The sequence below is a fragment of the Salmo salar genome, chromosome ssa16 (assembly GCF_905237065.1).
Source record: "Salmo salar chromosome ssa16, Ssal_v3.1, whole genome shotgun sequence".
NCBI classification, from domain to species: Eukaryota; Metazoa; Chordata; class Actinopteri; order Salmoniformes; family Salmonidae; genus Salmo; species Salmo salar.
In genome coordinates, this window is record NC_059457.1 from 15,673,305 (window position 1) to 15,685,466 (window position 12,162).

Below are 12,162 nucleotides of genomic sequence, written 5' to 3' on the forward strand. Positions count from 1 at the left end.
CAATAATTAAGGCTCTTTACCATATGAGACATTGTAACAGAACAAAATAGAATTGCACTCTACTAGTATGTCTTTAAGGCATAGCATTTCTCCTAAACATGCTGAGTACAATTCTCTCAATGGGATTAGTCACAGACGTAATGCAGCAACAGCAGTATGCTACATAAGCATGTCTTTGCTTTTTGGTTGAAAATCTTTGCACAAATGAATAAACGTTATGGAGCACTAAACATTTAACCAGAAATGGAAAGTGTAGGTTTTAAATTGAGATAAATTAGGCTAAATTTGCTCTCGGGTTGCGTGACTATGTGCGAACTGCGATGTTCTTTCTTCTCGCCCTTTCTCTCTCCTCTGTAGGCTATAGAGCAATGGTGTAATTTCAACACCAAGATTATTTGGAATCAAATGCAATAGCATTGAAATGAAGATTTCGAAATGTATTTGTAGCCGACTTGATTAAAATCGTGGGATATCACACGGGAACATCACAAGAGAATAATTATGACGGCTAGGGATGCAGACTGTAGTCTACATAATGATTCGACCATCGATGTCTCACTACATCTTTGCAACCAGAGCAATAACTATTATAATAAAGTGACACATATTATCAAACTAATATGGCGCAAAACTAAACACTAAACAGAAAATGCATCATTCTATCATTTTGCGATACAAAGAAGCAATAGGGTGCAAGGCAGCTATCTCTCTTGCCTCTTTCTTATTCACAATATTATTTTATACAAGACTGGTTGACCACAAAAAGACTTCAGATATAAACATATCTTACCTTCGTATACAGGGGCCATCGGTGCAAGGACTTCTGTTATTCATGGCAAAAAATAAAGCTAGATATCTGTTCAGAACTCAGTAAAAATCTGCCATCTTGAGCCACTGACAGAGTCGCTGTCTCCTGCATTACTAGCTCAGTTCATTAGTGAGAAGAAAAATCTCAAATCCCATCCAAGGTTACAAATTCGTGCTCAGTCCACGGGGAAAATATAGTGTATTATTTCTACAACAAAACCCTGCCTATTGTGAATAGTTTTTTGGCTCAAATGTTGAGCCAAATTGCAGGCTGACTTCAGCTAGTGTACGACATGTCTGTAGAGTCCCTGCAAAAGTTGCAATGCGAGCGGAGCGAGTTTGGTGTACAGTATAGTCAATTGACTATCGAGTCGATCGTAGTCTTAACTGTTACATTGTAGTGTAACTTTGTCGCTATTAATTCATAACGTTTAATGTGATTTGATATTTGGAGAAAAGGCCTACATATAAAAATGTATTAAAATAATAGTGGGTTATGTGCATGTGGATGTGGTAGCCTAGCTTTCATTTGTTAAAACACGGGCCTATGGCCTATTGTTTTATCATTTTCTCAATAAAAATAAAAACCGAATCCTTGCCTACTGTGCAAAATCTTTTTAGACATCTCACCTGTCTGATTCATGTAATATATTTAAGCAACATAAAAAAAAAGTGTCTAGCAGTGTTTCCCAAACTCGGTCCTGGGGACCCCAGGGGACGAAGGTTTTGGTTTTTGCCCTAGCACTACACAGCGGATTCCGATAATGAACGCTTAATGATGAGTTGAGTATTGAATCAGCTGTGTAGTGCTAGGGCAAAAAACAAAACGTGCACCCCTTGGGGTCCCCAGGACCGAGTTTGGGAAACACTGGTCAACAGGCTAACTGCAATCATTAATTAAGCTGTAATTAAGATGTAATTAACTCCTCCAGATTGTCATCCTCCTAATATTAAAACGACATCCTAACTAACACAAATAATATCTGGTGCGTAGTAACCTCATTTTAACCACTTTTATTAACAAAAGCTCAACAGGAACAAGCGCAAATGTAACATAATGAACTATTATGCAATAACCCAGTATAAAGTATCGCTGGGTCTTGTTTTCGAAATGCGCATTTGCATAGTGTTGAATGATTCTGTGGGCCATTCGTCGTGCCTGTATCAAGCACTCATACAGCATGACGACATTGTATTTTCACAGAGTGAACTAGACAGGAATCAGATTACATACTCTCACACAGATGTGAGTAATCTGTCATTTACTAGCAACATTAAAATTCACCCTCTGCACTATTTTCCCCAGTCACACCCCGGTACATTTTAGATTCATAACGAGAAAAGGGGTGTTATTTATTTGCACCCTGTTTATAAGAATGTAAACATAGGAAACATAGGATTCGTATAGAACCATCACTAAAATAATACGTTCAGCAGGCTATTATGGATATTTTGAATGCATGAGTTTAAAACAAAACACATGGTGGATAAATGAATGGATGAATGCATTACATAATATGTTTGATGTAACTGGGCAATATTAGTCAAATTGTGGAAAAAGGACAGAATCATGTTTTTAGTCTACTATTTATGTATGCTACTTGTGAGACCATACTGGTGGTGCCAGTTAAATATCATCAAGAACATCATGCGATTGTAGGCCTATAGCCTATTTACCAATCTGGACTCTAAAATCAGTGCCCTTCCAACTTTGCGTGCACCGCACCTTGTTCGACATCCTCGTCGTCCTCTCGACTTCTGCAGCTGATCAAATCTGATCTGAGTCACGCAGACCCATAGAATTAGGAGTTAATATACTAATAGGATCTCGTACTATTGAAGCCATCATCTGGAATCCTGAAACAATTAAAAGTACAATAAGAACTGATCTCCTGTTCTCCATAAAGTCAGTCATAAACCTACAGCATATAACCCAATGCTAGACAAGAGAGCTTATTCTAGTTCAGGGCCACGGTTAACTAGGCTACTAACAGTATCATATATGACTGTAAACTGTCTCTGTTATACATGCATATATCATAGTATATTATCTGAAGAGCAATACAAGTGCATTGCAATAGGCTAATCTGATGTATATAGGCCTAGTATTTTGATAGAAACGCCTTTCTTTTTGATAACAGATTGTTTTACTTCACACAATTCCTTTATGTAGCCTATCTTTATCGGATTAGCTGCTTTTGCTTGAGCAAAAAGACTTCAACTACCAGGGAGCAAAGTCCACGCAGAAATGTAGTCCTTCTAAAGAACTACAGTACGTATTCTTCTCTTCCGTGTCAACAACCAGAAGTGGCCTTACAACTATAGTCTACGATCAAGTAATAACGAGGTAAGAACTAAAACATAAATAGATACAGTAACCCGGTGTAATTTTGTTCACTCTCTGTAACACTTGAAGCTTCGAGGGACGCCGTAATGTGTCTAAATGTACCAGTTGTGATCACGTGCAACCATCAGTGACATAACGCAACATTGTGGCATTATCAAACACCAGTCAATCGTATTACAATGCAAATGTCCCATATTAATCGATCACACATTTTGACTTGGGTTATTTGATAGTTAGAACCATATTTGTTGACCTCAGATTCTACGATATCAGTCGAATTAGGCTACATAATGTGACACCAACTCAATGCAATGTAGCCATTTCTTTTACACGGTCTTGGTCGGTAACGTTACATAGTACGATTTATCAGTCCCTGTACATGGCTTGGACAATCTTTAACATACATTAACGAATTGTTGAATCATATGACAGGAAACTGTCAAAATACTGTTTCAAATTGTACTAGAAATTAGAATACAGTTGTATTAGCCTGTGTCATTACACCAATAAAGTAAAACATGGTGAATACAAATGTATGGGAGGCTATCTGTACAACTTAATGACCCAGAAATGGTATATCCTTATTCAGAAGTTCCGAATTTTTCCTTAATAATGATAGTATTAATTAATTATAGTATGCTTAATTATATAAGTCATTACATTTACATTTGAGTTATTTAGCAGATGCTCTTATCCAGAGCGACTTACAGTTAGTGCATCCATCTTAAGATAGCTAGGTGGTACAACAACATATCTCAGTCATAGTATGTACATTTGTCCTTAATAAAGTAGCTATCGGCAAAGTCAGTGCTGTAGGGGAAAAGTCAAGTGTGAGTGTTGGTTCACGAAAGGGGGGGGGGCTGTGGCATTATTTTAACATACTCTTTGAAGAGGTGGGGTTTCAATTTCTTTGCACTCTGGGAGGGACACTGTGGAGTTGTCAACTGTGATGTAGAGGTCTTGGCACTCCCTGGGAGGAAGAGCAGCTCCGTCTTGTTGAGGTTGAGCTTGAGGTGGTGGGCCGACATCCAAGCTGAAATATCTGCCAGGCATGCAGATGCGTGTTACCACCTGGGTGTCAGAAGGGGGGAAGGAGAAAAGTAGTTGAGTGTCATCTGATAGTTCACAGTGTTGAAGGCAGCAGATAGATCTAGGAGGATGAGAACAGACAGTGGAACTTTTGTGAGTGTAATGTATTTAGAATGTTTATTTTACTTTTGTTTATTATCTATTTCACTTGCTTTGGCAATGCAAACAACTGTTTCCAATGCCAAAAAAAAGCCCTTTGAATTGAATTGAGTGAGTCAGCTTTGGCAGTGTGGAGAGCCACAGTGACACAGAGAAGAGCAGTCTCAGTTGAGTGGCCCGTCTTGAAGCCTGACTGGTTAGGGTCAAGAAGGTCGTTCTGAGAGAGATAGCGAGTGAGTTGGTCAGAGACAGCACGTTCAAGTGTTTTGGAAAGAAAAATAAAGAAGGGATAAGGCCATAATAGGGTAAGGGATTTTTGATTGAGGTTACCTTAGTTGATGTGTGAAATGCTTCTAAAGCAAATATTTCACTAACTGGATGCTAAATTCCTACAGAAGTCTAGTCTGAATAATTAATTTCACAGGCATGTTGTAGTCTTTTGGAAATAATGGCAGAATATTCCATATTCCTCTGTATAGTGACCTGAATTACCCAGACCCATATGATCATCCACTATGTCAAGGTTCACATATTGTGTTAAAGATCGACTGAATACTGAATGTTTCTCACAGGCTGATTGACTTTAACAGATATATTAAGACAGATGAAAGCATCAGAATGTTCAAAATGGGTAATCGTTTGAAAGGTCTTATAAGTCAATTTAATAAGTCATGTTTAGCCTAAATGTGTTGTTTTCCTGCTGTTATCTCTCTGCTGTACTGCTGCATGTTGTGTATAATTGAGTCAGTAATGATCCTTTATATGCTCTAGTCAGTCTAGTGTATAAATCCAATATCTGTTTCAATTACAACTGCATGCACTGTTGATTTAGTAATATATATTTTTATTTTTTTATTTTTACCTTTATTTTGATAGGGAGACAATGCTCTTTAAAAAAAATACATATTAAAATACAATATACACATTAAACTACACATCCATATACATATTAAAATACATGTTATTATACACAAAAATACATGAACAGCAAAACACAATAACAAACACATTCTTCAGTGTAAAGATTCCCTAACAGCTGTCTGAAATGCCCTAGAGGCACCAATTCCCCCTTTTCTCCCCAATTGGTAGTTACAGTCTTGTCCCGTCACTGCAACTCCCGTACGAACTCGGGAGAGTCAAAGGTTGAGAGCCGTGTGTCCTCCAAAACACAACCCAGCCAAGCCACACTGCCGCTTAATCCAGAAGCCAGCTGTACCACTGTTTTGGAGGAAACACCTGGCAACCGTGTCAGCGTGCATTGCACCCAGCCCGCCACAGGAGTTACTAGTGCACAAGGACATCCCTGCTGACCAAACCCTCCCCTAACCCGGACGATGCTGGGCCAATTGTGCGCTGCCCCATGGGTCTCCCGGTCGTGGCCGGCTGCGACAGAGCCTGGACTCGAACCAGGATCTCTAGTGGCACAGCTAGCACTGCGATGCAGTGCCTTAGACCACTGCGCCACTCAGGAGTCCCTAATTCCTCATATTTTAAAGTGCATTGGAGATCATTCCACACGTAAGGTGCAAAAAAACTGAAAGCAGATCTAACCAACTCAGTGGAGATCAAAGGGATCTCCAGAGTTATCCGTCCCTGAGATCAGGTCTGGTATCTCATATGTCTAGAAGTTAACAATGAAGTAAGGTAGGGTGGACGTTTATGCAGATAAACTGTGTCCAATGGCTTCAATACATTGGCAGCTGTGTTCATATAGGCAATATCCCCATAGTCTATAACCTGAATGTCGACTGAATGATATTTTTTATTTTATTTAATGAAAGGCGTATGAAATAAGCACATTTGAATTCTTAATATATTAACTAATTCTTAAAATATTAGCTTTTTCAAAAAGCTTTTTGTCAATCCAGATTTTCTAAACGCTGATGAGATCAATGAGGACACCATCCAATGTACATATGTATAAATCATCAGAGACATTTTTACGTGATATGGAGAATAATATATACTTGGTTTTACCTGCATTAAGTACCAGTGTCAGTTCAACAAAGGCTTTCATCCTTTGTTGAAGCTCCAAAAAAGCCCGGTTAACCGTGGGGGCAATAGCATACACAAACCGTGTCATCTGCACTGCATACAGGTGTATGTTAAACAAACGAGCAGATAGACAAACATTGTTTGTATAGACAGTAAAAAGTATACAACCTGGCACCGGTTAGTTGAGGTAGTATGTACATGTAGGTAGAGTTAATTAAAGTGACTATGCATAGATGACAGAGAGTAGCAGTGGTGTGGAGAGGGGAGGGGCAATGCCTTTGATTAGCTGTTCAGGAGTCTTATGGCTTGGGGGGTAGAAGCTGTTTAGAAGCCTCTTGGACCTAGACTTGGCTCATGAATCATGTTGTTAACTTGTGCCATCCTCCTAGACCTGTGGGGTATACCACAAAGCAGGATCAATGAGTTAGCCAGCTAACTTTGATAAACAGCCAAATAACTGTTGATTATCTGGTTCAAAAGTAAAACGTATGTTTTTGGTTGTTATGAAAAATGCATGCCGTATTTTCCTTTATTAATATGTTCGAGTAATAGGATTCGTGTTAAATACACTATGTCTTGCTTAGTTTCAGGAGGCTAATATAAGTTGTGAACGGTTTTTGTTTCCTTTGTCTGCTTGTGTGCAAATCCCCTTGTGGTTTCTGTTTGTATGCAGTGTGGTGATTTTCCTGCTTATGAAAAGAAACTGGGTTACACTGTGAAGCAGCCTTTTATCTGTAAACACAGTTAGTTTGATCTGACAATGATGTTTCCACTCATCGGGGTTTTTTGTTGTTGTTATGAGCCATGCGCATTGAAACAATGCACAGCTCAAACTTGACCAATACACAGAAAAGGCAAAGATAAGCCATCAATGCTGAAACATAAGTCTAGTTATTTCTTGACCAACTGTTTCATATCACACAACATTCAGAAACACTGCCATTCTATAGGCTTAGTATCTCTTGGCCTGTAGGCCACTTTCTTTTCCAGAGTGTACTGCACTCATTTAGCTGGTTTCTCCAAATGTCATTTTTGTTTTGCCAAAACGTTCGGACTGTACCACACATTGAGTGTGACTGATTGTGCTTGTTCAGAAGGTCAGCGTGTGATCATCAGTAGCAGGCCTGGCCTGTATGTTCCTCTCAGAGAGTTGATCATTCAGTAACACATTGTTACAGAGGACAGCAGGGCAGACAGGACAGAGGAGGCTCGCTCTCAGCCTCAGGGCTCTCTCTAAGCAGGGGAAGGGGGAAGAGCTAAAACGAATAATTGACAGTGAAGGGGATGTTACCTTGGAAACCACAAACCTGCAGAGTTTGAGACAGTTGAAGTCAGCCCAGAGCAGTCTGTGAATATGTGTTTTTCTTATGTAGTGACATGTGCTTTAACTGCAGGCAGGCAGGAGGTTGAGTAGGGTGCAAAAAGTGTTTTATTCACAAAATAAGGATAGCATAGTGATAGCAGTGGTTAGGATAAATTATAGGCCTAATGTCTGCAAACATAGGCAAAAGGAACTTACAAAACAAACAAACGATGAACAGAAACTTAATCAAAGAAATTGAACTCAATCCAAACTGGATTTGACCTAAGGAAACAGGCTACCGGCAGGCCTACTGTGAAACAAAATACAGCCTACCCACATTCTGATAGGTCTTCTCATCAGAGCTCCTCGATGTCGATCAAGAAAAAGCCAGGTAGAAATAACTATGGGCTAAACCATAGCTACAATGAACATCACCGATGAACTGTTAAAATACACAACAGAGAGGCTATACACTAGAACTGTCTAAAAGCAGACGAATCACATTATTTAAATGCCTTATACTTAAGCATTTTACAATAGAAGGTATCTCATGATTAGGCAAATAAACAACAAATATAAAATGGCCAAACTCGCTGGAAAAAAGGTGTGCGTGCTTGTGGAGCAACCGAGGATGTACACGCACAAGTCCGCCGTCATGCACGATCGGAGCTCCGAAGAAGCTGCACGAAACACAAAGTAAGAACACAAGAAAAATGCTCAAACTGAAGGAAAATAACCTCACGTTATTAACAAACCTGACTCACAATTAGCGTTTATACCAACATTCAAATGTCAAGAAAGTTGGGGCAAGTCTTGCCGGTTGGACAGGTTGATCGCAAATCACGATTAGCCTAATTCAAGAGCGCCTGTCGCCATTACATAACCTGGCTAGGTATAACTTTGAACCTATAAATCAACAGCCATTGTGTGTTTTTTACAAGCACATCTTTCACCTGCATCATATCATGCGTCATGATCGGACTTTTTAAATGCTTTGACTTCCCATTGCAGCCCGATAGGGGAGACCAGGGCACAAAGTAACAGCTAAATAACTCAATAGAAACCACTTGAAAAGCGGTTATTCGATGTGCTAAGGGACAGATCAAAATGTACTGGAGGGGCTGGTCCAACTCAAGGTGTCTTAAAAACAAATGCACCCCCCTCCAACATTACAAATATTTTCACATGACCCTCCCCTTGTACTGTAAAATAAATGGAACACCCTCTCCCCTCATATAATTAACTCAAAATAATGTTTACGACCACAAAAAAAGAATACGACGATCAGAGCTGGCTGCAGACAGTGATCAGCTAGGGGGAAATCAGATTTTCAACATTTTGATGCCATATTTATAATTATATAAAATATATGCAACACATTTTCCTACCAACAGGTTTCAACCAATAAACAAAGCTTACTGACTTCGTGCACTCCAACATCATGGTTTGTATTTTCAACACCACAATAAATGGACTATGTCAATCTCAACAAACAGGAAATACATCCCTCCCTACCTTGTATCTACCTACAATCTCTGAATGTCTGTCAACTTTTTGGTGTTTTGTAACAGATGTCTCTTTCCATTCATCAATTGGCCGCTGGACAGTTTGGATTGATTGAATGTATTTGTCAGTTAAAAAAAGACATATGTATACAAATATATTTATTTATTTCCATTGTGGTCCTTTTTTTATTTTTTTTTACATAAATACATATATAATTACATAGACACATTACAGAGATAGAGACACGCAAACAAATGCTCAACCTCCAGGTGAGTATGAAGGGGGAGTTTAAGTACAATTCTTACAAGCTTGTTTTGGCTGGTGTGTAGCTTATTATTTAAATGTTTGGGGCTGCTGGTGACCCATGGTGTGCAGGCATAATCACAGTGACACTGGGTTAGCGTACTTGTCAGAGTCTTTAGGGTGTCTGTAGTTCCCATCCATATGGCAACAGATTTTCATGTGAATATTCTAAAATCTTCATAAAAACATATGCTGCACATCAAAACACAAGGGATAGTGTGTCTGTAATTTGTTAAAGGCTCTTTTTAAGGACACGTAAATGTGGCTCATTTGGCCAACATCCCTCGTTTATTGATGGCGCTGGCTGCGCCAGGTCGGATCTGAATGCATATGGTTGTCCATTACATTTCTAAAATGTCCGGTAAAATTCAAATCTTCCCTGTCATGTTGTCCGGTGACATATACCATTTCAGAGTTCCCTCCAGGAAACACCAGACAACATGACAGGGAAGATTGTTCTTTTTGGCTAATTTAGTTTATTTCAATCCAAATATCGGTTTCAAATCGGAGCAGTTTTCAATTACCCATCATTTTTACCATTGAAGACCGTGTTCCAATTAATCCCACAGCCTGTTACAATTATCCCTGTGAGAAATACAAGGGGAGCATTTTTCTTCAGCCACTTTTGGTTGAACTGTGCACTTTACTGTTATGTCCTAGAAACGTTATTACAGTGTATAATTGTAGCTGAGATACTGTATGTATGTTGTTTGTATAAAAAATATTAGGAATCTACCTCAAATAATGTTTAAAATAAGCAGAAGCCTAAAAGTGTTATTTCCCTGGATTACCCTACATACTCCCATAAATACAATCTCTTCTCTACCTTCTCTTCTCTCCATAGGAGCTATTTGGCCAGTGTTAGTGTTGGTCTGAGGTGGTGGTCAGCATCATGGAGATAGTTATGAACATCCTGAAGATGCCAGTGCCCAGTGGAGTGTCTGTGTCCGTGGGCCTGTTCATGATCTTCCTGGCTCTGCTCTACTGGTAAATCAATGTCTTTTGCCTCTAGTGTAGGGCAATAGAACAAAAACAAAACTCAGCATGTATTGTAAACAGATGTGTGTGTCGGTACTGTATGTGTTTTTCAGTTTAGTATGTGTTGTGTTTATGACATGATATGCTTGACATATTCAAGCAAATACAATTACGTGTTGTATATGTGTAACAGTGTCATCTTGTGATGTCATTATATTACATATTGATGTACTGCAGGGGTGGTCAACAGGTGGCCCGCGGGCCAATTTTGGATTCTTTTAGACATTTTTGTTGTTGGTCAGAAAAACACCAGGAAAGACACCAGGAATTCAGAAAATATGTTCCTAAGTATTCCCACAAATAAAACAAATTGAGATATGTGATCGTGTCTCAATGTAATCAAGATATGAATTGATTGTTATTGTCACATTTGCAGTGTACAATTTATAATTATAATTTTCAATCGGTCTGCGGCTGAATATAGTTGCCTACCCCTGAGGTACCCCTGATGTACTACATGTCACAGATCTACAGATCTATATGTCACAGATCTACATGTCACAGATCTACATGCCACAGATCTACATACTGTATGTTACAGTATGCATAGTACTGTTCTAAGCTTTGATTTGGAGAATGTTAAATGTTAGTGCACAGAAGCCTGGATGTCAGGGTAATTGTAGGGTGTTCAAATGACACACACTACAAGTCCTCAATTCAGTCCCTCAATTCAGTCCCTCAATTCAGGATAGGAGGTCAATCAGCATGAATCGATCAAAATACAAAATTTTGCTTATTCTCAACCTTCATCACATCTGACTAAAAGTGAGAAAACCACTTTGCAGAAGGAGCACGTTTAATTTCAGCCCCACATTAGCAAGGATTAGTAGCCATCTAGGCCAGCCATGCCAGATTGATGCTCTGTCATACAAAGTAGCGAGAGAGGCTGACAAGCATGTTCTTTCTCTCTCTGCAGAGTACGGAGACTGACTGAACACTTGGGTGTTCAGTGTTGTGGAAAGTGTTGTTTTGTAGAGCAAGCATAAAGCCCCCTGTTTGTGGTATACCGGTGATACACTTAGTTTCTCTTGAACTTGTGGGTGAAACAGTACATACTGTAGGTTTCCACTTCAGATGAATAGCAGTTTCAGGCGCCATGTTGAAACTGTTGGTTTTTGAAGATGCCGACTACACACACACACACACGCGCACACACGCTCAGTTCCTCAGGACAAGTCCATTCCTGTCTGTTGCCATTCAGTTGTAACAAATCAAAAGAGGCTGTGGTATATAAGGTCCTCTTAAGCTGTCTCAGCCCAAATGAAGATTTATATCTGACGATGAAACTAACTTGCACGAGGGGCCGCCATGACACCAGGGTTCGAAATGACTAGATTTAGGAGAGGTCAAGTCAATTTGTCTCTGGCTCTCCGTCATTGTCATAAGCCACATCAGAGAATTATTAAGTTTGCCATTTAAACGTTGCTGAACTGCAAAACGTGTCTCGGCATAGAACCTTTCACCTCATCTAAACGGCACAAACTGTTCTCTGGGAAATCAGAACGCTGCCTTGTTTTGCAGTGAAGTCCCGTCCTTTTCCATTTACTTCACATGAATACTCTCATACTCTCCACGCTGGAAACGTCAACATGTGTTAATGATCTTTATCGCCAAGAAAGGGCTTAATCACAGTTGCAGCATTGCTGTCAGTTTTAGTACAGGGGTGTTTTCAACG

At 39.4% G+C, this 12,162-nt stretch overlaps 2 protein-coding genes across 8 annotated transcripts in view; one reads left to right on the forward strand and one right to left on the reverse strand.

The window, feature by feature from the left end:
- Positions 1–1,142, reverse strand: part of LOC106573173 (homeodomain-interacting protein kinase 2) — a 107,626-nt gene extending 106,484 nt beyond the window's left edge. For all 7 annotated transcript variants that reach the window (XM_014147905.2, XM_014147900.2, XM_014147899.2 and 4 more), the window contains exon 1: positions 791–1,142. In XM_014147905.2, coding sequence (XP_014003380.1) covers positions 791–809 — 19 coding nt within the window. In that variant the 5' untranslated portion in view covers positions 810–1,142. The remainder of the gene's footprint in view (positions 1–790) is intronic.
- Positions 1,143–3,105: 1,963 nt separating this feature from the next.
- thas (Thromboxane-A synthase) overlaps positions 3,106–12,162 on the forward strand; it is a 90,917-nt gene continuing 81,860 nt past the window's right edge. Inside the window, 2 exon segments of the mRNA NM_001165312.1 lie at positions 3,106–3,154; positions 10,294–10,436. Of these exon segments, the coding sequence (NP_001158784.1) occupies positions 10,342–10,436 (95 nt within the window). The 5' untranslated portion in view covers positions 3,106–3,154; positions 10,294–10,341.